The following is a 25,250-nucleotide window of genomic DNA, read 5'->3' on the forward strand; positions in this document are numbered from 1 at the left end:
CACAAACTCAAGACATACAAGTCAAACCTGCTCCATAAAGTGGGGGAGCAGGATGTAGGATTTGGCAGTTACTGTGCAGGGGAATTCAACCATTATGGCTCCATACACGTGCACATTTGGTGTCATCACACGACGACCTTCACTAACTAGAGCCTTGCGGATAAATCACCATGGATGACCTCCAAGGAAGCATAAAATTATACACTACAGCACTGACACACAGGAGGACAGCTCAGAAGCTCAGCAACTAACTCCACTTACAGTTTTCACAAGCTTGGCTGTTACCCAGGCAACAGCAGGTTCGAAGCAGCAGGTGAGACCATGAGAGGAAAAGGCAGGTGCCATAGCTCACCCTGTAATCTCAGCACCCGGGAGGATGCAGCAAGGGAAGAGTCGTGAGCTAAAGCCAGCTGGCTCCATCCAGTGAGACCCTGACTTAGGGGGGAAGGAGGGATGGAAGGCCGGCTGGCCAGTCAGCCCATTTGTTTAAATTCGGTGTGGTAGTGCACACCTGTAATCCAGTACCAAGTGCTAAGAAAGGTAAGTGGCAGTTCAAGGCCATTATACGGAGTCCTTCTCTCTCTCTCTCTCTCTCTCTCTCTCTCTCTCTCTCTCTCTCTCTCACTCACACACACACACACACACACACACACACACACACACACACACAGTTTAGTAAAATTCAAACACCTGTAGTGAATGTTCTCAGAGAGCTTTAGACAACATGGATCTCTTGATTTTTTTTTTTGGTTTTTCGAGACAGGGTTTCTCTGTGTAGTTTTGGTGCCTGTCCTGGATCTTGCGCTGCAGACCAGGCTGGCCTCGAACTCACAGAAATCTGCCTGCCTCTGCCTCCCAAGTGCTGGGACTAAAGGCGTGTACCACCACCACCAGGCAATGGATCTCTCAAGCTTAACAGATCTTAGGGTCCTTAACTAGCCAACAACCTGCTACCATTTTCTTACTTCTGTAGACATACAAAGAAATGTCTTGGATCAAAAGAAAATGTCTGTGTGCCCAGTGTAATGCCCAAGAAAGACTGGTGTATTTTTTTTCCTTCAGTTTTTTTGAGACAGGGTTTCACTGTGTAGCTCTGGCTGTCCTGGAACTCACTCTGTAGACCAGGCTGGCCTCAAACTCAGAGATCCACCTGCCTCTGCCTCCTGAGTGCTAAGATTAAAGGCGTGCACCATCACCACTGCCCGGGAAGATTGGTGTATCTTTAAGAAAGATTTGAAATCAATATGGTTAAAACTCTAAATAACTCAGGCACCTATCCGCACTGACCCAACCGTTTCAACTGTTTTAAAACACATTATTTAAAAAAAAAGTGAAGGCAGAAGTCATGAAGGGGAAGATGAGAGAGTACAGCTGATTTTCAGTACCGCAGGTGGAGGGCAAATACACACCTTTTCCAGCGATGCATCTCCCCAGCTCACTGAGAATCTCTCTCCGCTCTTTTACACTGGCTGTAGTTACCTTCACAGCAAAACGCTTTAGTGTCTCGGAAACCTGTGAAGACCAAAGCCAACAGAAAATGTCATCGGTCAGACCACGAACAATGAGGGTGTGCGCGCAGAGTGTGCACACAGCAGAACGGCCGCATTCCTGACAGCTGGGCTGCATAATTACTTGTCATAGGAAGCTGCCTCTGTGCACTACGGGGATTTAGCAGTATTTCTCAGCTCTGCCCATTAGTTGCAGCCAGTAGTAGCCGATTCTCCTCCTGCCCCAGTTGTGACAATCAAGTCTCCAGACACTGTCAAGTCTCCAGGGACAAGGGGCATGGTTTAGATGCACTACTTTAATCCAGTCAACATACCTTTCTCAAATGTAGGCAAGGCAAGGCAAAATCCAAAAACTCTCTAGACAGAAAGTATCCTTTCAGAAACACCCCAAATGTTACCCTTGGTTGATGGCTGCTAAGGGAGGAGGCGCCACTGTACTTAAGGGATGTGACCACTGGTAGGCTGCCCCAGCTCCAGCGTGTGGCCCCACAGCCATGAGCATGTAGGCAGCACTAACTGGACCAAATACCAAAGCCGAGGACCCATTCGGTAAAGGAGAAAACGGACTTCCACAACCTACACACACACAATACGGCACGGGTACACAAAAGTACACTCATGCGCACATATATACACACTTTAAATAAGTAAATGTATTTTGAAAGGGGGGGGAAGGGCTGGAGAGACGGCTCAGAGTTTAAGAGCACTTGCTGCTCTTGCAGACGGCTGAATTCCCAGTACCCACAGCAGCTCACAAACACCTCTAACTCCAGTTCTAGGGGATCTAACACCCTCTTCTGGTCTCTGCAGACACCAGGAACACAGAGTGCACGTAAGTACGTACATATGTACATACATACATACACGCACTAACACATACACATGAAATAGAATAAAATTTGTTTAAGTGAGCATGAATGTGTATTGGGGTACTTGAGGAATGAGAGGGAGCACTGAGGTGGACATGATCAAGACCAAGATATACTCTAACAGAACAAGTAAGTTTCTTCTAAAAAGACAGTAAGTACAGTTTGAGGCCAGCCTGGTCTACAGAGCTAGTTCCAGGAAAGGTACAAAGCTACATAGAAAAACCAAAAAAAAAAAAAAAAAAAAAAAAAAAAGACAGTACAATCCAGACGTGGTAGCACATGCCTTTCATCACAGCAGGAGGTAGGAGAATCTCTGTAAATTCAAGGCCGGCCTACCTGCCTGCCTGCCTGCCTACTCTACATAAAGAGATCCTGTTTCAAATAAATAAATGAATAGTGGAACTTTTTTCACATGTAAACTACACCTCAAAAATTCTGAAAACAAAAACAAAACAAAACCTGAATAAGATCCCAGGAAATGGACAATTATTTTAGTTAGGCAGAGATCTAGAACTAATCAAAACTGAAAGTGTTGATTTCTGATTCAAGATTAAGTAAATTTAAGAACTATGGATAAGACTGAGACAAACTAAGTTGGGTGGGGGTGGGGAAGAGTCCAAATCTAAGGACTATGTGCCCAGCATGCTCTCCCTTCCCACAGTCACACCCCAACCTCCCAGAGGAGAACGCTAGTACACACGCCATTCTGACAGAACAGAAGCACACACAGAGCTCTGCTCTCACTAGCTGAGGAAACCAAGTCAAACGTGTCAGCTCTAATCTCCAGTTTATCTACCTGACGCAGTGAAGAGCACTCACCCCAGATGGAAAGCACAACATTGTGTACTAAGACTGCTGTACTTCAAGCAGAGCCAATGGCCACAGCACCTGTGTTCTCAAATCCAAACCTGAAACCAAACAGGTCTATAAAGGGACACCAACATGCCCACAGCCTTCCACATCTGAGTTAGCACAGTTGCAGTCTCTTGCTTCGGGCAGTTTGTGAACATTCTCAGAGCCCTGGGAAAACCTGCTCCTGAGCAGCAGATGCAAAGTTCCCGTGAGCAGGCTGCAGGTCCACCAGGCAATTAAGTCTGAAGTCGGGGTGGGGGGTTTCTTTGGGGGTGCTTCAAAGGAAGCCCAAATTAGTAACATGAGTCAAGGGTGCAGAGACACAGAACAAAGCCTTTCTTTCCACTTTTATTTTGGAGAAGGGTGTTTACGAGTGTGGAAATTAGGGAAGAACCTGGAGGAGTTCCACAAGTGGGTGCTGGTTCCTGGGCTTGGTCATCAGGTCTTGCTGCAAGGGGTCTACCCACTGAGGCATCCTGCTATAATTCTCTTGGCAACGAAGACAATGGCATCCAAACTTGTACATAAACCATTTCTTGCTTTGATATTTTTGGGAGTGTTCTTTTGTTTGTTGGTTTGGTTTGGTTTTCTTGAGACAAGGTCTCTCTTCATAGCCCTAGCTGTCCTGGAACTCACTATATACATGAGGCTGGCCTTGAACTCAGAGATGTGCCTGCCCACTAAGTGCTGGGAGTAAAGGTGTGCACCACACTTGGCCTTGCTTTGGTTATTTTAGGTGTTATTGGTTTTACTTTCACATAGGCACACAACCCAGGAATTCTAGGTCCGTCCCCCACGCCTGAGCCTAGCCAGCACTTCAGTAGTCACCTTCGTATCCCCAAATATGGAGGCTTCCTCACACTGGGACTCTTGACTTCTCTGCTTTACCGCCACTTGGCCGCCATCCTCTGACCCCACCACACTCTCTCCATCCCAACAACAGCAGTCCTCAGTTTTGTAAGAGGTGCCAGCTGGGTGGTCAGTGTTCCCACTGTGCACAAACAGTAGACACCTCCACTTAATGACCTGTGCTCCTCATCCTGCCCAGCACTGCTTCTCTGGAGTTAATAATTGCCCTATCCACAATCGCCTGTTTGCCTTGTTTAGCCTACTCTTATTCATTATTCAACTCAGACTCTTAGTTGTGTGTCTTCATTCCAGAAAATTCTGTCCTTTCTCCTGAAGGAGTTTCTGGATTGTCTGTCTTACTCCAATTTGGCAGGTGACCATCTACAAGGTGTAAAACTACCATCAAGTGTACCTCAGTGTCTGTGCGAAGCACACCCTTCATTTCAGAGAGTTCGCGCAGTGTGAAAAGGTTCTAGCATCAACATTCAAGTTTGTCAAGACCCAGAATTCTATACTGAAATCCTTTCCCTTCAGAATCCTGAAGCTACTGGACTTCTCCACTGAATACTAACCTTTAGCTGTGGTTGTGAAGGCATCATAACGCTTGTTGTGTTCAGACAGGGTCTCACTGTGTACCTAGGCTGGCCTCCAACTCCAATCCTCCTGTGTTGGGATTATAGGAATGCCGACTCTGATCTTTTGGAGGACACCTGGTTTTTCTTTCTAGAAGCTTCTTTTTAAGATTCTGAAATTTCATAGTAATATGCTTTGTTGTGAGTCTATTTTATCCATTGTGCTGAGTCCTCTGGTCTAGAAATATTCATCTACTTGGGGGAAAGTCTCTCCGATGACTGCTAACAATTTCCTTGAAGACTGATCTTAGATGAGTTTATGGTCACCAGAGGGAAAACTTTAGTTTCTTGCCAGAGTGGAAAATCTGGGAATCTGACAGCATTTAAACCTAGGGTTCAAACTCTCCTTAACCCAGTCCCCCTCACTCCCATGTTAGCTGACCCCATCAACTATACCTTTCAGAGATTCTGCAGAGGACCTCAGGATGATTCCCGAGTTTCCCAGCTGATGGATTAGGACTCACTTCCTTGGTGTTCAAAAATCTGCATCTCTCATTTCTTCGTCTTCTTTTTGTTTGTTTGTTTGTTTGTTTGTTTGAGACAGGGTTTCTCTGGGTAGCCCTGGCTGTCCTGGAACTTGCTTTGTAGACCAAGCTGGCCTTGAACTCAAAAGATCCACCTGCCTCTGCCTCTCCAGTGCTGGGATTAAAGTCATAGGCCACCAATGCCCAGCAAATCTGTATCTCTTATAGTCACTTTCGGGCTTCCAAAAGTTTGCTGCTATTGCCTGTGTTCTCCATCCCCCTCATCTATTTATTGGGTTTGCTTCTGTGGTACTGGGGATCAAACACAAGGCTTTGTACATGTCAGACACACATTCTATCACTGAGCCATGACCTCAGCCCGACAACATCCTGTACGAGAGGTGCTAAGGATGACACGTAGGGGCTAATGAATATTAGGCAAGTGTTCTACCACTGAATCACCCACCGGCCAGAAAAGCGGGGGGGGGGGGGGGGGTCAGAGGATAACTTTCAGGAACCAGTTCTCCTTCTACCCAGGGATCTAGCAATCCCTCAGGCTTGCACAGAGCAAACACTTTCACCCTATAGACTACCCTCCGCCTTACAATACCGTAAGATTAAACTCCTTTGGGGGCTTGTTTTGTTTTGTTTTTCTCTTTTTCTTTTTCTTTTTTCTGAGACAAGGTTTCTCTGTGTAACCCTGGCTGTCCTAGAACTCAATCTGGAGACCAGGCTGGCCTCAAACTCAGAGACCGCCTACCTCTGCCTCCCGAGTGCTGGGATTAAAGGTGAGCTTTGCCACCACCAATTTTCTTTCTTTTCGAGAAAAGGTCTCACACTGCAGCCCTGGATGGCCTGGAATTTACAGAGATCCACCTGCCTCTACCTCCCAAATGCTGGGACTAAAACCATGTGCCACTACACTGTCAATAACATAGCATTAAATTCGTGATTATATTTTCTCTCACATATCAAAGAACTTTTCATATTTGAAAAAGAAGTCGAGGCTCTTCTTAATCAGAAATGGAGAGGCTGAGAGTGTAGCTTGTAATAAAGCCCTTGCCTAGCATGCAGGAAGTCCAGGGCTGGATCCTCAGCATGGCAAAAGGAAATATGAAGTCAGTAACCCCTGGAAATCTCTTCACAACAAAACCAAGGAGAAGAATACTAAGACCCTTTAGGAGTCATACTGGATGCTAGAAAGATCGGCAGCCATGCCTTCCAAGTTCACAGACAGCACTGTAGATAGTACTGACCAAGAAAGAGAATTTTCCAAAAGGACAGAAATGCTCTCCTAGTCTGTCCAGTACACCAGCCACTGGTCACATGTGAATACTAAAACGTGCTTAAGAATTTTTAATTTTATATAATTTTGATTAACTTAAGTAAGCCTTATGGCTATTTTGATAACATGGCCAAGAGTTACCTACTGAACACTACTCTAGTGAGAAGATTCTGGTTTTTGTTTGTTTTTTGTTTTGTTTTTCAAGACAGGGTTTCTCTGTGTAGCCCCTGGCTGTCCTGGAACTTGCTCTGTAGACCAGGCTGGCCTTGAACTTACAGAGATCCACTTGCCTCGCCTCCTGAGTGCTGAGATTAAAGCCATGCACCACCTGCACCACCACCACCACCACCACCACCACCACCACCACCACCACCACCACCACCACCTGGCTGGAGAGACGATTCTTTTACCCGTGAGTATTAATGTTAAACATTCGATCTTCTAGAAACACTAAAAAGTTTTACTTCTTAGGATTCACTAGGACACAGCTCTAAAAAAATTACCAGCCCCTTCTACAGGAGACCCTTGCAAAATATCTTTTGAATGTTCAGGTTAAATGGGCCCTCTTGAGTCAGCCTCAAGGCTCAAACATAAAAATCAATTAATCTCACCCCTCACCCCAGAGACTCAAACTGTCTTTTATATACCAGTTTCTGCCAGGCAGGGTAACCTCGGCACTTGGAAGGCATGGGCAGGATGGCTCCAAGTTCAATGGCAGCTTGATCTACATTTTTTTTTTTTTTATTTAAGTTGTGGAGACGGGGGTGGAATAAGGAGACAAAGTTTCTTTTTTCCATTTATATCTTTTCATCCTTCCACGAGGCTACAGGAGGGGCTGGAATGGAAGAAGGGGGGTGTCTTCAACTGCTCCCTGAACTGCAACGGTACCCACAGGTGTTGTTAACACCCAAAGGTGACAAAACTCCTCCTAGGGGAAGGGACCCAGTAACAGCAACCGAACTACACGGAGCCCTACGACCTCGCCTCGGGAAATCTCCCCAACGACCCTATGGAATAGGTAACATTCCAACAGCATTTTACATATAAAAAGACTGAAACTTTCGAGGGGTGATGTCATCTATCGCCTGCCTCCGAGAAATCAACGAGCAGAGACAACTCCAAACCCGTGTGGACATAAAGGCTACAATGCTAGGTGGCCGCACGGGGCGGTGGGGGGGGGACACGGGACTCTGCACGGCCCCGCGGCTCACGGTCACGGGGCTCAGGAAAACCGTGGCACACTCGGAGGGGGAGCTCTGCCACCGCCCGGGCGGGAGCAGGCCCAGCCGGGCGCCAGCTGCCCCGGAGCCAAGCCGAAGCCCCGGACTCCTCGAGCCCAGCCAGGGTCGCTGTGCTCGCCCGGGCCGAGCCGCGCCTCCAGCTGTGGGGCGCCCGCCGCCCGCCGCCTCTCCCTGCGGCCTCGGCCGCCGCCAGCCCCGCAACCTCGGAGCCGGCGCTCCCGCCACCGCCGCCCGCGCTCCGGCCCCGCCATCCGCCGCGTTGGCCCCGCGGCCGCCCGCCTCACCTGCGTGTCCGCCGCCATCCTGCCGGCGCCCACTCCGGAACCGCTTCCGGAGCGCTTCCGGGTCATGGAGGGGGCCCACGCGGCAAGGCGACGCCTGGCGCCCCCGGGCGGGAGGGCGGCCGCTGCCAGGTCGCTGCGCTGGAGCCCGGGCGTGCAGGCTTATCGCAGCCTGACCTCAGGGGAGACAGACGCCCTCCCTGCAGCTGCCGCTTCGTCGGGGATCCCGGATCCAGCCCCGACACCCTCTTCGGCGGAGCCACTAAATGCCGCTTCCTGGGCTCCGGGAACTGAACCCCGAGAGCTAGTGTCCGGTCCTGCAGCCCAGAGAGGACTTGGAGGTTAGAACACGTGGATGAGGGGCAGGGATGGCTGGGCAAGTGCTGCGCAGTCTGAGCCGTACTGGGGGCAGGAGTAAGGAAGAGTTCCGTGTCTTTGGAGATTTAATTTTTACTTGGACCCTGTATGCTTTAGAGAACGCGGTCTCCAGGCTACCTGTTGGCCCTCAGCAGTGGCTTTCAAACTGTTGACACGTAGTTAAAACAAGTTAACTATACAGGTCCGTAGTGAATAAGCCACAAACTTCATAACTAATACCAATACGGTATATGAATTAGATCTCCAGCCAGTTTCAAAAATCCTGAGCTTCTCCAGACAGACTTGACATTTACTGAATGCCTGTATGAACTGATATCAAACTACTCCTTTAGAGGAATGGAGGTTGGCCCTCAGCAGTGGCTTTCAAACTGTTGACACGTAGTTAAAACAAGTTAACTATACAGGTCCGTAGTGAATAAGCCTTTTTGGGAAGGCCTTGCACCCTACCAACTAGAACCTGATCTGTATACACTACCTGCTTAGTGGCCAGTTATCAATTGTCTCTGTATTCAAGCAAGCCCAATTTAATTTTATTCCATCTTAATGTACTTGGAAAAACAGTAGTCAACCCTCTGTATTCTACACCCCCATCCAACTGGACAATTAAAATACATAATTCACCAGTGCCAAACACACAGCAGTGACTAACTTCTGCACCCATCTAGGTGAAGCAGGAGGATCCATTTCTGCACCAAACCCAGGTTACAGTACCTAACCCCAAGATACCATCATAGCCTGAGGAGCTCAATCCCTGACTGATGTAGCTCCTGAGGTACATGTAAACTTCACCAAAACTGTGACTCTCAAACTGGAACTTGCATTTCAACCTGTTAGCCACCCTTAGCTCAAATCCAGCATTTTACTCCTGCCTCAGCCTACGGGCTGGGGTTCCAGACATGAGCCACCCTGGTCCCTCAGCCCGAGTCCTTGGCGTTCAGACCCAGCGCTTATAAACCTTTACACCCACTAGCTTTGATATCCTATTAAATCCAGAGACCAGTTCTTGGATAAAGGTTCAACTGTATTGGGTTGGTATTTGTAATTGGTGATCTTCGAATACACCCCCCTTAATATATCCCCCATGGGTAAGGGAAACTACTGTAAGAAAAAAAAGGCCAGGCTTGGTGGCATACACCTTTAATCCCAGCACTCAAAAGAGGCACAAAAATCTGTGTCCAAGGCTAGCCTGGGCTAAAGGTGAGAGACCAGGTCTCAAAAATAATTTAGGAACAAGGATGATGCCAACAGAGTATCATACCAAACACAGTATTTTTTGGAGCTGAGGATTGAACCCAGGGCCTTGCACTTGCCTAGTGCTCTACCACTGAGCCAAATCCCCAACCTGGTTTTTGTTTTTAACCCTTTCTTTCAGTTTCCTAAACCTGTGGATACAAAATAAATCCAGGCAATTCTAACAGAAGTAGCTTTTATTTATTTCCATGTTTCTCAAAGTAAGCTGGCTGAGTTGGTTGTTTTGAGGGGATTAGTCAAAGAGACCAAATCCCATATCCTCATCTGATTCCTCCGACTCTTCCTTGGCTTCAGCCTTGGCTGGGGCAGCAGCAGCAGCAGGAGCAGCAGTGGTGGCGGCAGCCACAGGGGCAGCAGCCGCAAAGGCAGATGGATCAGCCAAGAAGGCCTTGACCTTGAAGAAGAAAAGATGGTCAATGTGATCTTCCAGTCTCAAACCACCCACTCCCTTCCTGCCTTTGGGTATCTCCCACCTAACAAGGAAGGTCCTGGCCAGTCAAGCTTTCCTGTGTAGAAGTAACCCAATCAGGAGGGCTTAAGTATAGTCTTTGGGGTGGGCAGAAACTTGGGCCAGCTCTTAAACTCTTTGGGGTCTGTCATTTTTAATGTGAGAACATGCAGACCCTTGTCCCCCATCTCTAAAAGCCACATTTAACACCCCCCCCCTTTTATTAAGAAAGGACCCCACTATATACGCATCATTCAGGGCAGACTCAAACAGCAATGATAGAACTATGGGCATACACTTCCACACCCTGCTTTCAAAAGTGAACTCCTAAATTAAAACTGTACTGGGGTGAACGGTGGTGGACCACACCTTCAATCCCAGCACTGAGGCAGAGAGAGGCAAGTAGATCTCTGTGAGACCAAAAAGTTCCAGGCCAGCCAGTATCAAATCAAAAGTGTGCTGAGGATGTATTAATACCTCGGTTGGTAGAGTGCTCTCCTAGCAGGGAAGCCCCAACACTAGTAAAATAAGCCCAAACCTGGTGGTGCAAACACTTATAATCTTGGCATTTGGATCCAAGGTCCTCCAACTACACAGTTTAAGACCAGCTTTGGCTACTCTACACCCTGTCTCACCTAAAGGTACCTATTGCTAAAAGAATGGAATTTGAACTAACTCAGCAGCCTGCCATTTGTCACCTGATGTCAAACCACTATGTTCCTGGAAGAATGTCTTTACCTTTTCAGCAAGTGGGAAGGTGTAGTCAGTCTCCACAGACAAAGCCAGAACCCGCTTGTACCCATTGATGATAGAGTGTGGCACTGAGGCAACAGTCGGGTAACCAATCTGCAGACAAACACTGGCAACATTTCGGACGCCCTACATGAGAGAGGAGAAACAAAAAAATGACATTTAGCTCACACCTTCAGTCTCCAAGCCTTCTCACACCAGATGCTCCTGAAGGCCAGACCCATCAGTTTATGTTTACCTTACTCCAAACCTGGGCGTTCCATACACCATTACTGTTGTTTTAATCTAAACTGTTAAAATAGTTACTGAGCACTATCAGACAAAACTACTTCAGATGTAACTTGCCAATAAGCAAACTTATAAATAGAGCTACTTGTAGTACAGTTATCCCTTGGATTGGGGCCCAAGACCCACTTCAGATTCCTGAATCCAGTTCAAGTCCTTTACATGTAAACTGGTGTGACACTGCATACTCTACACATCCTCCTGCAGGTGTATGAGGACTGTTACTTCCAACTCACAATACAGTGCAAATGCTTAGACCCACTCAGTGTATCTTTCAAATCTTAACGTGATTGAAGCAGGCGTGGTAGGAGTTGGAGGAATAGAAATTATACAAATACTAAACTCAAAAAAATTTTAATTAAGAAACTAAAATAGCTAAATCTAAAAAGGTATGTAATTCCAGTATCTTGTTCACTTAAGGGAAAAAAACTTCCTTAAATGATGACTTGATGTCAAAAAGTGGAGTGGTTCTATCATGGCTTTAATCCCAGCACTCAGGGAGGCAGAAGCATCTGAGTTTGAGGCCAGCCTAGTCTACACAGCGAGTTCCAGGACAGCCAGGGCTACATGGGTGCCCAGCACCCCCTCCTTCAGATTTCCATTTTTGCAGATGAGAAAATGGACAGGCTGTTTAAGATGCTTGGCACACACCAGTGTCTGTCATGCTCCCAGCATTTAGGGGGAAGGAGCAGGGGGCATACCTCCAGGAAGCGGGAGTGCAGAGTCTGCTCTGTGATGTCCAGCACTTCCGGGTTGTAAATGCTGCCATTGTCAAACACCTGCTGGATGATCAGCCCAAAGGAGAAGGGGGAGATGTTCAGCATGTTCAGCAGTGTGGCTTCGCTGGCACCTACTTTGTCTCCAGTCTTTATCAGCTGCACATCACTCTGGGGAACAAGAGGACATCAGGCAGTTACCATCTGGACATACAATGAGCAGGCCACAGCCTCCAAATGACCAGCCCTCTCAATGTCAAGCTGGTCTACTCACCAGAATTTCAATGGTACCCCTGGAGATTTTAGTGGTGATGCCCAAAGCCTGGAAGAAGGAGGTCTTCTCGGGCCCCAGACCAGTGTTCTGGGCTGGCACAGTGACCTCACACGGGGCGATGGCACCAGCACGGGCAGCAGCAGGCACCTGAACAGAACAAAGACATTGACAGTGAGGTCTCTCTACTGATAAACACGAGGATCTGATAAACTCCACTGACTACATCATCCAGCCTGATTCTCCCCCTTACCTTATTGGCCAGCAGCATGTCCCTAATCTCAGTGAGGTCCTCCTTGGTGAACACAAAGCCCACATTACCCCGGATATGAGGCAACAGTTTCTCCAGAGCTGGGTTGTTTTCCAGGTGCCCACGGATGGCCTTGCGCATCATGGTGTTCTTGCCCATCAGCACCACAGCCTTCCCTCGAAGGGACATGCGGATCTGCTGCATCTGCTTGGAGCCTACATTGTCTGCTCCCACAATGAAGCATTTTGGGTAATCATCCAAAAGTTGCTATAAAACAAACCAGAAAGAAATCAAAGTTGAGCTGGGTGGTGGTGGTGCACGCCTTTAGAGGCAGAGGCAGGCGGATCTTTGTGAGTTCGAGGCCAGCCTGGGCTACCAAGTGAGTTCCAGGAAAGGCGCAAAGCTACACAAAGAAACAGTCTCCAAAAACAAAAAAATCAAAGTTGAGAGGAAACAAAAAACAATAGCAGAAACCAAATCCCTTCCCCACTCTTCTTTCATGCTTCCAAAGTTAAACTGACACTTCTTACTAGGGGTCAGCCACCTGAGCTTAACACAGTCACATTTGATCCCGACTTCTTGCTGGTTACGAGTGGTACAAACTAAACTTCTGAGAGGTAGCCAAACATTACCTTTTAGCTGGGTGTGGTGGCACATACCTGCCATGCTGGTTGAGGCCTAATTAATTGCTAATTCCAGGCCAGCCTGAGCTACATGGGGAAGCCCTACCTCAAAAAGTTGTATTTCTAATTTTTAAATAAGGCATGCCTGGTTGACTGACCAAAAAGACAAGTGTTACAGCGCAGGGAAAAAAAAAAAAAAAAACCTATTGCAGAGCCATATGGGGAATTGATGTTGTGAATATACAAGTTACGGTACCCAAAGATCTTGTGTCCAAAACTTGCAATGGTGAGTAAAGGAGACTGAAACACAAGCTAATGCCTACACAGGCTGGCAGCAGATCTGATTAGGAACCGCTTCAGCGGCCTTTTGTGGTAAGTCACTGGACACCAGCTCGACGGGCCGGTCTCTGGCGTGCAGCATGCCGCCTTACAATGAGTCACCCTCCGTCTTTGCAGACGGCAGGGGTTCTACACGGAGAGCCACTCGCTACAGGGGCTGGTTCTCCACCAGGGAAGCCACACCGGGAACCCAGGACGACAGAGTCTCTCCGGACAGCGTTAATGCTGTGGAAGCGCCCGACAGGCTGACCGCCCGCCCGCCCGCCCGCCCGCCCAGTTAAGAGCCCGGGGCGGAAGCGGCTCCCCGTCCGCGGCCCGCTCGGCACTTACGATGATCTTAAGGAAGTAGTTGGACTTCCAGGTCGCCCTGTCTTCCCTGGGCATCACGGCGGTGCGTCAGGGATTGCCACGCAGGGTTTAAAGACGATGTCACTGTGGAGAGAAGGGAGAGGGCAGCGAGCGTCAGCCCGGCCGCCCCGACACCCAGTCCCCGGCCCGAGGCCTAGGCCGAGCCGGCCACGCGGGAGCTGGGCCCGAGACCGCCGCCGCCGCCAACTGCGCGGGCGAGGCCGCAGGCGGGACGGGGCGGCCCGGTCCCGGGTCTCCCTAACGGCGCCCCGAGCCCACCGCTCCCGACCCCGGGGTCCGCATGCTCCTGCCGCCCTCCCACAAAGACACGCGGAAGACCGTAACCTCTAAGGAGGACGCCTGGCGAGAGAAGGGCGGCGCGCCCGCGCGTGCCTTTTATATGGGCAGTGGACGGCCTCGTTTGCCGACGACGACGTCCATCCCTATTGGCTGGCGCCATCAACGGTCCCGCCTCACCAAACAAATCTAGGCAGCCATTGGGTGACACCTGCTGCCACTCCAGCAAGTAGGGTAAGTAAGGACTGCACCCCGCTACATTGGAGGTGAGCTCCCGCCGCTGCTGCCCTCTGCTGGGCTGGAGCCGACTTGCAGCGTCACCGAACTAGTACAGCAAACTGAGTGTTGGGAAATGTCTTATTCTTCCATTCAAAACCTATGTCCTTATCCGCACAAAACTCATCAAAGGTTCCCGTTTTCTCTGAATAAAAGCCCAAAACTGCCGGGCGGTGGTGGCGCACGCCTTTAATCCCAGTACTGGGGAGGCAAAGCCAGGCGGATCTCTGTGAGTTCGAGGCCAGGCTGGTCTACGGAGTGAGATACAGCACAGGCACCAAAACTACACAGAGAAACCCTGTCTTGAAACTATGTACAAGGTCGTACACGACCGCGTCCATCTTAACCCTGCAATCTTGTCTCTTGCTTTCCTACTGAAGCATTTGTCTCTAGCCTGATCTCTGCGGTTTTTCCAGAGCATGCCCTTATTTCAGGGCTTTTGCCCAACTTTTCCATCTTCCTGGAATGGTGCTGGCCAGTATCTGCCTCATCTTCCTCATCTACCTCCTCCAAGTCCTGCTGCAAATGCCATCTACTCAACGAGACCTGCCCTGACCCTTGATTTCAACTTTTTTTTTTTTAAAGGAATTTCTTTTTTTTTTTTTTCTCTGATGATCGAACCCAGGGCCTTGCGCTTGCCAGGCAAGCACTCTACCACTGAGCTAAATCCCCAACCCATCTTTTTTTTCTTAAGATTTATTTATTTATTATGTATACAGTGTTCTGTCTGCATGTATGCATGCACACCAGAAAAGGACACCAGATCTCATTACAGGTGGTTGTGAGCCACCATGTGAGTGCTGGGAATTGAACTCAGGACCTCTGGAAGAACAGCCGGTGCTCTTAACCTCTGAGCCATCTCTCCAGCCCTTGATTGCAAATTTTAAGAGGTGGGAAAAAAAAAAAATCAAGCCTACCATTCACTCCCCTGCCTTCTCCCACAGCACTTACACTGTCTACTCACTGTATAATTTACCACATTCTGTTTCTCAGCCTCTCCCTGCAGAAATGTAAGCGCCATCAAGGCAGCTGTTTCTTCCTGTGCCTCCAGACAAGAGGCAGGTAAGTATTTGTTGAAGGGAGAATGCAGGGTGGCCGGATGACCTGGATCCACAGCTTGGTTCTGCCACTTGCTGAACATCTTAGGAAGTGTTTCCACTCGGCTTACCATCATATGCCTGCCTTCCTCATTTGTAACAGAAGGCTCTTACATCGTTTCTGGGCTATAGGAGAAAATCAATACGTTAGCTCCTTCCAGTATATACGTGCATTCAACATTTATTTGGTTAATTGTTTTTTCTTGGAGACAGTCTGACTCTGTAGCCTGACACAGCCTTCCACTGATATTCCTGCCTCAAGTTCACCAGTCACCACATGCTCCAGCCACAGAAAGCTCAAGACACGGTGTTTATGAAAGATCCTAAGACCAGGAGGGCTTTTCTTCCCATCTCCATGACTTCCCCGAGCAAGTCGGAAATCTTCAGTGAGTGTATCTCGGCCATACATGACCAACTAACATCTGCTGCAATTGTGGGCCCCAGTTCTGCGTCTCGAAATGTTGCCCTAGGCTCACAAGAGTGGGGTTCAGGGTTCTCATATCCGGTCCCACCAGTTTAGAGCTGCTTTCATAGGCATGAAGCCATCTTTTTTTCCCACTGCAGTTCCCAAACCCAACTACACAGCCTAGGAGCTTCACGAACACATGCACCCCAGCCCCTATCCAGGTAGAGCCTACTGGAGTAGGACCCAGGAATGTGTGGGTTTTTTTTTTTTTTAAGGTTTTGTGTGTTTATGTGTTTGTGTACCTGTGCAAATGTAAACCACATGAGTGAAGACGCCTAAGGAGGTCAGAGCCTCTGGAGCTAGAGTTACAGGTGTTTGTGAGCTGTCAATCACTGACACTGGGAACTGAACTCAGAGCCTTTGGAAGAGCAGTACTTATTCTTAACTGCTGAGCCAGCTCTCAAGACCCATGAATAAATAAATGAATATATATATAAATGTGTGTGTGTATGGGGGAGGCTGGTATTGAGCCTAGGGCCTTGTTCATGCTAGGCAAACAGTCCACTGTTTTAAGCTCCCTGGTGCCTTTGAAGATCAGCCCGGTTTGAGAACTGCTGGAGTCACTGACCGATGAGGTCACTCTTTAATGACTGTGTACTCATGCACACTGCTGATGTTAGTGTCTCCCTCAATCCTGAGGTGCGCTATTTTCATGAGAAAACTCCCAAAGGTTAAACCACCCGATATTTCAGAAGTACGATTGAGGAACAGGTTCAAAGCCCACAGGCCTCGCTGTCAACCGACTGTAATTTCTGTAAATGCATTTTTCCAAGTGCATACATACATTTATGGCACATTTCCAAGGACATGCTGGCCCTGACAATATAAATACCATCTCTAACTGTAGAATACCAATATAACATCATGCCATGAAGCCATTAGGAATTATGTATATCTATATCCAGTGGCATGGGAAAGTATCCATAATGCATGACTGAGAAAGCCAATTATCATTTCTATAAGGACAGATCCAGCGAGGGTTGAAAAAATAAACCAAAGTCATTCTCTCTGAGTGGGTGTTGAAGGTCACAGTCACTTCCAAGCTGCTTGTGATCATCACATTAGGAACAGCATTTACTATATTGCCTGGGAACCTGGTCTAAATAAAGGACAGGGGAAATTGTGACTCCACAGCTTATGGTGGAATGAAACCATCCAGTTTGGGGGCCCAGAGAGCTGACAAGAGAAAGCATGCACATATGGACGTGACCACAGGGGGGCAGTAGAGGCTGAGCAGCAGCAGGAAGTCTGTGGCATTCCATAGAGAAGTTTAGACCAAGGTGGTGTTGCCCGGGGCCTGGTGATTTCCATCCTCTCCTTGATCAGTGAGTGGAAGGCCACCCTGCAGGTCAAGGGGAGACACCCTCAAGTGAATCCACATGGCAGCCCCAGAGCAGGGCCTGCTCCTGTGGGCCCAGTAAGTGCTCTGAAGTCCAGAACAGCTCATACTGGAGCCGGCAGGACCCAGGGTCACAGGCAAGCTCCCAGGATCCCATCCTCTAGCTTTTGGACCTCCAGGAAGGGAACGTCAACGATTTGCCTTCTTTCCATGACTCTTCCGAGTCTGCAGAGATTTGGGTTTCTAGATCAAATGTCCAAGAAACAGGGCTAGCACAGGTGAAAATATTGGCAGACTTTATTGGCATAAATCACAGGAATTGAAATGGAAAAAGCCAGGTTAGAAGTTTCTAAGAAAAAAGTCAAACGATCACATATCCATTGACCCAGAGAATGGCCCTCCAGACACCCCAGTCTCTTCCTGGAGAGGGGCCTGGAGCAGACCACTGTAAACAGAGCAGTAAGGCCTGTGGGTGGAAGTGCCGCCAGCGCCGTGTCAGACCTCTGGAGCGCTATGCTCACCTTCCCGGACCTGGGCTGCTGCTAGCCCAGGCCTTGACCGAGGATCCTTGTCTGGGATCCCATCACAATGGGCCTCGACTAGGAAGCCGACGTAATGTCTGGGTCCCCTGCCTCTGGAACCTTCGGACATGCCTGTTCCGGGGCTGGCTGCTCCTGTTTCATCCTTTGGAATGGGAGCTATGGAGCCTCCCATCGCTCTAACAGGACCTTGTCCCTCTGCCCAAATCCTACCAGGCTCCCTTCACCGACTTAGGGCATTCTTCCCAGAAACCCCCTCCCCCTCCTCAAGCATGAATCCCACCTGTGAGAGGGAGCAACCTTTGCCCCCGTCACCAGGAAGTTTGAGGAAGCGATGCACCCAGTAGAATCGAGCCAGAAACCCTTATAGTCTTCCTGGTCAAAACCAGACACCAGCTTTCCTGAGAAGGCAGAAGACAGAGCCCCAGAGGAGCAATGAGGCAGCTGAGCGTGTTCAGTGGGTTCTCCTTGTTGCCAGAAAGTTCATGGGGAGCACAGGCTGGCTCCTGATGGCTTACTCAGGCAGGGAGTAGACCCCAAATACAAACTGTCCCCTTTGCCTCCCTTGGGAACAGGACACATGAGGTTCAAAGTTCCAGGTCCGAAGGGCTGAATGTCCTTAGACCATTCTTAATGGAGAGAGAGCCTATTGGCCTGGGCAGTAAGGGAGAGGGTTAAAAATACAGCAGTTTAAAAACAGTTCTGGGGAGCTGTGAAGTTACAGAAGGGGTCTCTACTTGCTTGTGCTAAGGAACAAAATAAAATACAAATTGTTTCCCCATCCCAAGCCCTCAGTACAAAGCAAAGTCCACACGAGGCCTCTGGCAGGACCCGTGACAGTGGACAAAGACAAGAATACAAAAGGGGACGCCCTTTAAATCTCTTCAAAATCATCTTGTAGAGAGGTAAAAGCAATACAAAGTCGAACCTCAGGGTAGAAATCTATCAAAACCAGTACAGTGTTGAGGCACAGGTGACCCTCCCCACCTCACAACATCCCCAGAGACAGAAATGTGGCTATATAAAATATTATTGCTGGAGAAGCTTTTCTCGGTAAACCCGGGCTAAGTAGGTATAAACGGGGCAGTCGCCCAGACTCTGGGACACTGGGCGTGGAACCCAAAGTGCCTTTGGTGGCCTGTGGGTGAGTTTATGCTGGCATTGTCTCAAGGGGGCCTGGTGTCCCCAATATGCTCCGAGTAATTGGGCTGAGAGGAATTAGGATAAAAAGAGCCCCTAGCTGACCCTCGCTGCCCTCCCACTCCGACTCCACTGCTGACGGTGACTGTGAGAGACTCCGGTGTGGGGGGGCTGGCTCGTGAGAACACACTTAGGAACGACTGGGCCCCAACACAGAGCCTGGGAGAGCCGGAGAAGGGGAAGGAGGCCCCTGAAGCCCTGGCGTGGGTGAGAAAGAGGCAGAACCCCCCAACCCACACCCCCACACACAGTCCTGCCCTACACCTGCCGTGGACACGGTTCCAGTTGTTTGTGTTGGATTGGCCCGTCACCCCTGGGTGAGGTCCCTGGGTCGCAGTAGCAGTGGGTGGCGCTGGCTGGGGAGGGGTGGCCGATGGGCGGGGCCTAGCAGAAGAGCTTCAGGAAGCAGCTCTGGCAGTAGGGCTTGTCATTCTGCTCCTTGAAGGTGCCCTTGTTGAGCTGTTTGAGGCAGAAGGCACAGACGAAGTGCTCGGGGTGGAACTTCTTGGCCATGGCGGTGATGCAGCGGCCGGTAATGGGCTTCTGGCAACCAGAGCACAGCGAGCCGCGCCGCTCGTGGTAGTGAACCTCACAGTACGGCTGCCCATCGTGCTCAAAGAAGCTGCCGTGGACGAAAGGCGTAAAGCACTCCTGCCGGGCGGAAGAGGGAAAAGGCTCAGGAGCTGTCCCAGGCGTCGACGCTCGAAGGCCTGGCACCTCTGCATTTCCTACCAGCTAGGCTAAATGCTTGCTTTTCCCCTGGAGGAAGCAGAGGGACGCAAGTGATGTGACCTGGCCAAGATCACGACTGAGCTGTACGTGTACGGCCTGTATCCAAACGGAGCTGAGTTCTGGAGTAAGGCAGACGGCCTGAGAGGTGTTGATACAATTTAAAAAAAAAAAAAAAGAAGAAGAAAAAGAAAAGAAACCTGGAATTCTGCATCCTGGATTTCCATTTGGAGTAGTGTGCACACACAGGTGTGAAAGGCACAGGCTGCAGCCAGATGTTTCCTGGGTTACTTGCCCAGAAGCCCTTGCTGGGTCCCTGTCACACCTGTGGGCTCCCTGACCACAGATGAGCTTGCAAGCACTGTCCACATCTGCTGAGTCTCAGGATTGGCATCAAATCACTGGATCCTCACATGTTCTGCTCAGTGTGACCAGTCCTGAGGCCTCCATGGCTCTAGCGCAGTGGGTACCTCTAACTCTCTCCTTGTCTTGAAGAAGAGCACACATACACCCCACCCCAGCTCACTCTCTGAGAGGCCTGCCTTCCCCCACTGCCTGCTCCCAGACCCTCTGGCTGCAGTAGAAATGCCTTACCCTGCACACAAAGCATTCGGGGTGCCAGAGGGTGTTGAGAGCGGAGATGTAGTTCTCCAGGATGGCTCGGGCACAGCCGCCACACTTGGGCGCGAACATGTCGAAATAATCTTTCCGACAGTAGGCTTTACCGTCCTTCTCATGGAACCCTGAGGATCGGGGGTGTAGGGGTAGACTCAGGGCCTCTAGACATGGAGCCCCCGATTCCACCATCAGCGAGGTCACCCCACCTCCCTCCAGGACATCTCAGAGCGTGACTGGCATGCCTTCCGGCCCAGCCATACCTTCTGGACCGAAGAAGGCTCCACACTGAGCACAGAAGAAGTGTTCTGGGTGCCACGTCCGGTCGAGCGCAGTCACTACTTTCTGTGAAAACAGAAAAAGGGATCATGGGCAAGGTTCTCCTTCCCACCACAGCCCTGCTCACAGCCAAGGGGGAACAGGTACTTCCAAAGGGGTCTCTGCTAACTGCAAATGCTAAGTATTCAGAGCTGCTGAAGTATAAGACAGACAGACAGACAGACAGACAGACACACACACACACACACACACCCCTCTTCTTCAAACCTCATGGGCTCCAAGTCATAGGTCCATGCTTTTTACTGTGACTCCTATTTTATAAGTAAAAGAGGACTCCAGGGCATCTCCCTGACATCACACATGGTGGAAAGTAAGACAGCTGGCATCCAGCCCATTGTCTCTCGGGCTCCTAATCCCTGGCTCCTCAAGCAGCCGAGCTCCATGATGGGAGGTGGAAGGGGGCTAGAGCACCAGGGCTGCTGGAGTCGCCAGGGCCAGACTTAGTCCTAGCACTTCCTGTCTGTGTAAGGCTTGGGGCTGACGCTTCTCGGAACAGAGGACTGAGGACGCGGTGAAGCTGAAAAGAGAGGGGTCGGAGCCCAGCCTGGAGCCCCGCTGCCGCCACCGTGTCGTCCGTCCCCCCCCCCCCCCCCCCCCCGCCCACCACGCGTGCACTCACATCCAGGATGGGCCCGTTACAGTAGTAACACCGTGGGGAGAAGAGGCTGTGGTAATCCTTTTCACAGTAGGGCTGTCCGTCCCGCTCGAAGAAGTTCCGGGACCCGATCTCCTCCTGGCAGTGGGTGCAGACGAAGTGTTCGGGGTGCCATGTCTTCCCCATGGCAGTCACAACCTGAGAAGACAGACACCAAGTGACTCAGAGCAAAGAGGACAGGAGCCGAGGTCCCAGGGCCTACCTCCCCTGCTTCTTACCTGCCCAGCAATGGGCTTCTTGCAGGCCCCACAGACCCCTTTGGCAACCGTGGCGACCCCCAGCTTGTTCAGGTCAGACTGCAGACTTCCCAGCATGCTGTCAAGCTGGCTTCCAGGCTTTGAGAGCCCCCCAGGGGGTGAGCTGCTCCCAGTTTTCCCCTGGGCCATGAACTGTGGGCACAGAGAAGGCTGCTCAGATTTCCAGGGCCTGGGGTGGGCAACTCGCAGCATAACACCCATGAGGCTTTGCATCCTGGACAGACGGGCTGGCTGAGGCACAAGGTAGTGTCCCCCGGGGGAGGGAGGTGATATCAGCACAGTCCTAGGGTCAAGGAGGGCTTTCCAGCACCCCGCTGGATGACTAAGCCCAGGGAAAACATGCCAAGCAAGAACTCAGTCCCCAGCCCCAGCACTGACCCCTCCCTCGTCCTGCCCTTCAGGGCTGCTCTGCCTGCTGCTGGGGGGCCAGCCGGCTGCCCACTGCCGCTCTCCGTCTGCCCTCTGTTCCAGGCCGTGCATCTTAGGTGGGAAAGAAAGGAGGAGAAGACACTGTTTACAAACTAAGATTAAGAGGCCTCACCACTGGCTCATTTCACACAGGGAACACGGGATCGGAGGACTTCTCACTACTGACAATAACCAAAAATGAGGGGAGTGGTGAGGGAGAGGAAGAGAGAAAGAGAGAGACTATCGAGAGCAAAAGAACCCGAGCGAGAGGCCGGGGGAGGAGAGAGAGAGAAGGCAAGGGGCAGGAGAACGGGGAGTAAATACTGAGGCCTTGACAGCTGCAGGCCAGGCAACAGGGGCAGAGATGTTTGTAGTTTCCAGTATGGGAATGCCTTCCTCTGCTGGAAGTACCCCAGGGAAAGGCCGGGCGTGGGGTGGGGTGGAGGTGATTTCCTGAGACGGTGTCAGGCTCAGGAGGACCCCAGGTCAGGTCTAAGGAAGGACTCAGTTAACACAGGGCACAGGCAGGACAGGAGCTGGGACCCCTGGGAGGCCTGCCTGCATCGGGTGCAAGGGTGGGTCCTCGCTGGCCTGGCAGCCCACAGACCTCATGGAGTGGGGTACAGAGGTGAGACCAGGAGGGCCGTGACCGTCCTCCTCCTGGGGCTTTGGCCCTGCACTCTGGACCCCAGAAGAAGCACAGGCCCCAGCCAAGGGCCCTGGACAGGAGGGAGTGGGCAGGCTGGGCCGGAGAGGAGAGCGGCTGGCCAAGGTGTCAGGGTGACGCTGGAGCAAAGGGTCAGGAAGAGGAGCCACAACAGAGAGGGTTCTTCTCAGAGGAATGGGAGAGTTGGGGGGAGGGTAGACGACCTGGGAAGAAGAAAGGGGAGAGAGATGTGGAAGGCAAGGACTTGGCAGCAGCCAACCGAGGGCAGAGTCACGTGGCAGACCTTGTCATAAGGTCATGAAATGCAGAAACCAACCCACCGCCCCAAAACCTTTTCCGGCCAGCACTGGGGCCGAGGAGACCTGCAGAGGCCACTTCCCGGGCCCGGGCCGGGCCCCAGCGTCTGCTGGCTACCTTCTCTACCAGCTGCCCCCTGGCCCGCCTCCCACGAGGCTGCACAGTGATGACAATGCCTTCGGTCAGCCAGTCCTGGGCAGAGGCCTCTGCTGCCTCTTCCGCCTCCAGCTGGATGCCCAGCCGGCCCTGCAGCTCTGCAGTGAGCAACTCCTGGGATGGGGTCCTGCTCAGGGTAGCAGGGTCCAGCCGGCGGCGAGGGGAGGGCTCCCGGGACATGGGATGGATGTGGCCCGTCTCCCGGCTCCTCCTGATCACAGAGCGGATCTGGGGGGTGGGGGGCAAAGCTGTCACCATCCCATTCCAGGCAAGGCACAATGCCATTTAGTCCACACTGGGGGGGGGGGGGGGGGGGGGTGAGAGCCAAACAGTGAAGAGCAAAGCGGAGCTGGAGGACAGGAAGCAGTTAGGGCGGCTCCGGGTACAGGCTGAAGACAGTCCCATGGCCTAGCAGTCACTTCCAAGTCGGCCTCGAACCCTGGACACAGTACTCAACTTCCAGGGACCTCCACCTCTTGAGCCTTAAAATGGGATAGCAGCATTTTCTTGGCTGACCTCATGGGCTCAGCACAGTAAGTATTTGACGATCCTTTCCCTCCTTCCTTCCTTTCTTTAACAACTTATAGAAAAGTGAAGGCTCCTCTTTTCTTTACACCTTTTAACCAGTTTTTCCTAGTCTATACTGTAACTGACTCATCTGCAGCGTCGGGGGTGGGGATGGGGGGAAGAGGGCATAAAGTTTGAATCATACACGCAACAAGAAGAGCCGCGCAAGACGGCACCCAACTATGACGCAAGCACCCAGGAGGCTAAGGCAGGACCGACGACGGCCAGGAGTGGAGGAAGGAAAACCAGGTACGGTCTTAACTACTTCTCAGGAACGATCTCATCTAATCCTCTGGAGGACCTTGGAAAATGTGCTATTATTACTCCCATCTTAAAGAAAGGAAGCTGAGCCTCTGGGTGGTTGGTTCCCCAAGGTCCCACGTTTAGCAGGTGGTGTTGCCAGAGTGGTGTGTGGGTCTACGTGGTTTTCACCGTTCGGTTCACTGGGGCGGGCACAGCCCTTCTAAAGGCAGTCAGTTTTAAGTAAGCAGGAGGTGGAGCATCACCTCGACCCGGCAGGGTCCAGGGAACAACACTGGCCCCAGAGGATCAGTGCCGAACACATCCTCAGGGTCACCCTCCTTGGCACTTCCTGTCCAGGCAGACATTTGTAGGGGCTGCATGCAGTTAGCAAGGAGTGGCCCACACTCAAGTCCTGCCAGGGTCATGCCTATCGGCTGCATAAGCTGCTGCCTGCCTGGCCAGCGGTGGAAATCCTCTCCGAGGTGTTGGGTGTGCCCATGACCATGGCATGAGGAAGCTTCAGCTCTTCCTTCCCGGCCTCCAGAGCGACTTCGGTGGCACCTTCTGGGTTCCTTGGGTTCTCGAGTGCCTGGGTTGGCCCCTCCGGGCTTCCCCTCCCGGGAATCTTTCCGCCTAACTGCTCATCAGCTGGGGCACAGCAGCTGCTTCCTGGGGCCCCTGGTTCTGACTGTGCTCGCTCCTGCTGGCCACATTCCTTGGGAAGACTCCAGGTGTCTGGGAGGACAGCCTGCCTGTCCACCGCCACAAGAGCTGGCTCAATCCCTTCCTGAAAGCTGCAAGCCACTCCATGAGGAGTCTCAGGCCTGGATGCTGTCACAGCCTGTGGCCATCTCCAAACGGGAGCCACAGTCTCCTCTGAACACACATCGTTGGCCAGTAGTCTCTGAGACCCTGTGCTCGCAGCAGGGTATGGAGTGTGGCAGAGGGGAGTCCTAAAGGGCTCACTCATGGAGTCCATAAGGTCATTCCTAAGCTGAGCCTGGCTCTTAGCACCAAATGATTGCTGAGAACCCTCCACAGAAGGACACCTTGAGTTCTGAGTGGCAGATGTCCCCTCGAGACTGACCACATCAAGCTTTCTGGGAGCTACGGAAGGTAGAAGGACCTGACTATTTCCTCCCCTGCTGAGGACCTCTGGGATGTGGCCTCCAGGGGAGGATTCCCTGGGGGGAGGAGGAGGAGGATGAAGAAGAGTGAGGGGTGAGGACGGAGAAGAGCTGGCCAGCAGCCCCTGGGAGCTCAGCACCACAGCAGAAGAGCTCGTCTGGAGGAGAAAGACAAAGGCAAAGAGAAAGACATGGGGAGAGGTGAGGCGACAGGCGGGCACGGCCCGACTGTTCAGAGAGCCGCCGTCCACACCAGCTGCAACACTAAGACAGAGTCTTTGGAAAAGAGTCCAGCCCCGGAAATGCTTGCCCGACCTTCGTGTCCTCGCACCTTAG

General features: G+C 51.2%; 3 protein-coding genes across 6 annotated transcripts in view; all 3 read right to left on the reverse strand.

Moving 5' to 3' along the window:
- Gcn1 (GCN1 activator of EIF2AK4) overlaps positions 1–8,022 on the reverse strand; it is a 63,419-nt gene extending 55,397 nt beyond the window's left edge. The window contains exons 1-2 of the mRNA XM_036171701.1: positions 7,985–8,022; positions 1,410–1,512 (exon numbers count right to left, since the gene is read on the reverse strand). Of these exons, the coding sequence (XP_036027594.1) occupies positions 1,410–1,512; positions 7,985–8,002 (121 nt within the window). The 5' untranslated portion in view covers positions 8,003–8,022. The remainder of the gene's footprint in view (positions 1–1,409; positions 1,513–7,984) is intronic.
- A 1,746-nt stretch (positions 8,023–9,768) lies between these two features.
- Rplp0 (ribosomal protein lateral stalk subunit P0) lies at positions 9,769–14,069 on the reverse strand. Its single transcript, XM_036171999.1, has 7 exons — positions 13,986–14,069; positions 13,623–13,724; positions 12,334–12,597; positions 12,084–12,230; positions 11,795–11,980; positions 10,797–10,937; positions 9,769–10,004 (listed from the first exon to the last, which is right to left on the reverse strand). Exons 2-7 carry the CDS (start codon positions 13,674–13,676, stop codon positions 9,843–9,845), a joined length of 954 nt encoding a protein of 317 aa, XP_036027892.1. The 5' UTR covers positions 13,677–13,724; positions 13,986–14,069; the 3' UTR covers positions 9,769–9,842.
- A 3,325-nt stretch (positions 14,070–17,394) lies between these two features.
- The window catches only part of Pxn (paxillin), a 54,722-nt gene continuing 46,866 nt past the window's right edge, over positions 17,395–25,250 (reverse strand). The window contains exons 7-15 of one of the 4 annotated variants that reach the window (XM_036172093.1): positions 24,242–25,072; positions 22,939–23,205; positions 22,416–22,727; positions 21,828–21,929; positions 21,411–21,581; positions 21,157–21,330; positions 20,462–20,543; positions 20,178–20,326; positions 17,395–19,505 (exon numbers count right to left, since the gene is read on the reverse strand). In XM_036172093.1, coding sequence (XP_036027986.1) covers positions 19,239–19,505; positions 20,178–20,326; positions 20,462–20,543; positions 21,157–21,330; positions 21,411–21,581; positions 21,828–21,929; positions 22,416–22,727; positions 22,939–23,205; positions 24,242–25,072 — 2,355 coding nt within the window. In that variant the 3' untranslated portion in view covers positions 17,395–19,238. Of the gene's footprint in view, positions 19,506–20,177; positions 20,327–20,461; positions 20,544–21,156; positions 21,331–21,410; positions 21,582–21,827; positions 21,930–22,415; positions 22,728–22,938; positions 24,210–24,241; positions 25,073–25,250 lie in introns of those variants that run through there. The other 3 variants (XM_036172092.1, XM_036172090.1, XM_036172091.1) reach the window with 3 other exon arrangements.

This window comes from Onychomys torridus, chromosome 22 (assembly GCF_903995425.1).
Source record: "Onychomys torridus chromosome 22, mOncTor1.1, whole genome shotgun sequence".
NCBI classification, from domain to species: Eukaryota; Metazoa; Chordata; class Mammalia; order Rodentia; family Cricetidae; genus Onychomys; species Onychomys torridus.

Coding starts and splice junctions, on each gene's coding strand:
- Rplp0 (XM_036171999.1), bottom strand. CDS start 13,676: ATGCCCAGGGAAGACAGGGCGACCTGGAAGTCCAACTACTTCCTTAAG. Junction 12,231..12,333: donor ACATGCTGCTGGCCAATAAG/GTAAGGGGGAGA, acceptor TGTTCTGTTCAG/GTGCCTGCTGCTGCCCGTGC. Junction 10,938..11,794: donor TGCACTCCCGCTTCCTGGAG/GTATGCCCCCTG, acceptor TCTCTCATGTAG/GGCGTCCGAAATGTTGCCAG.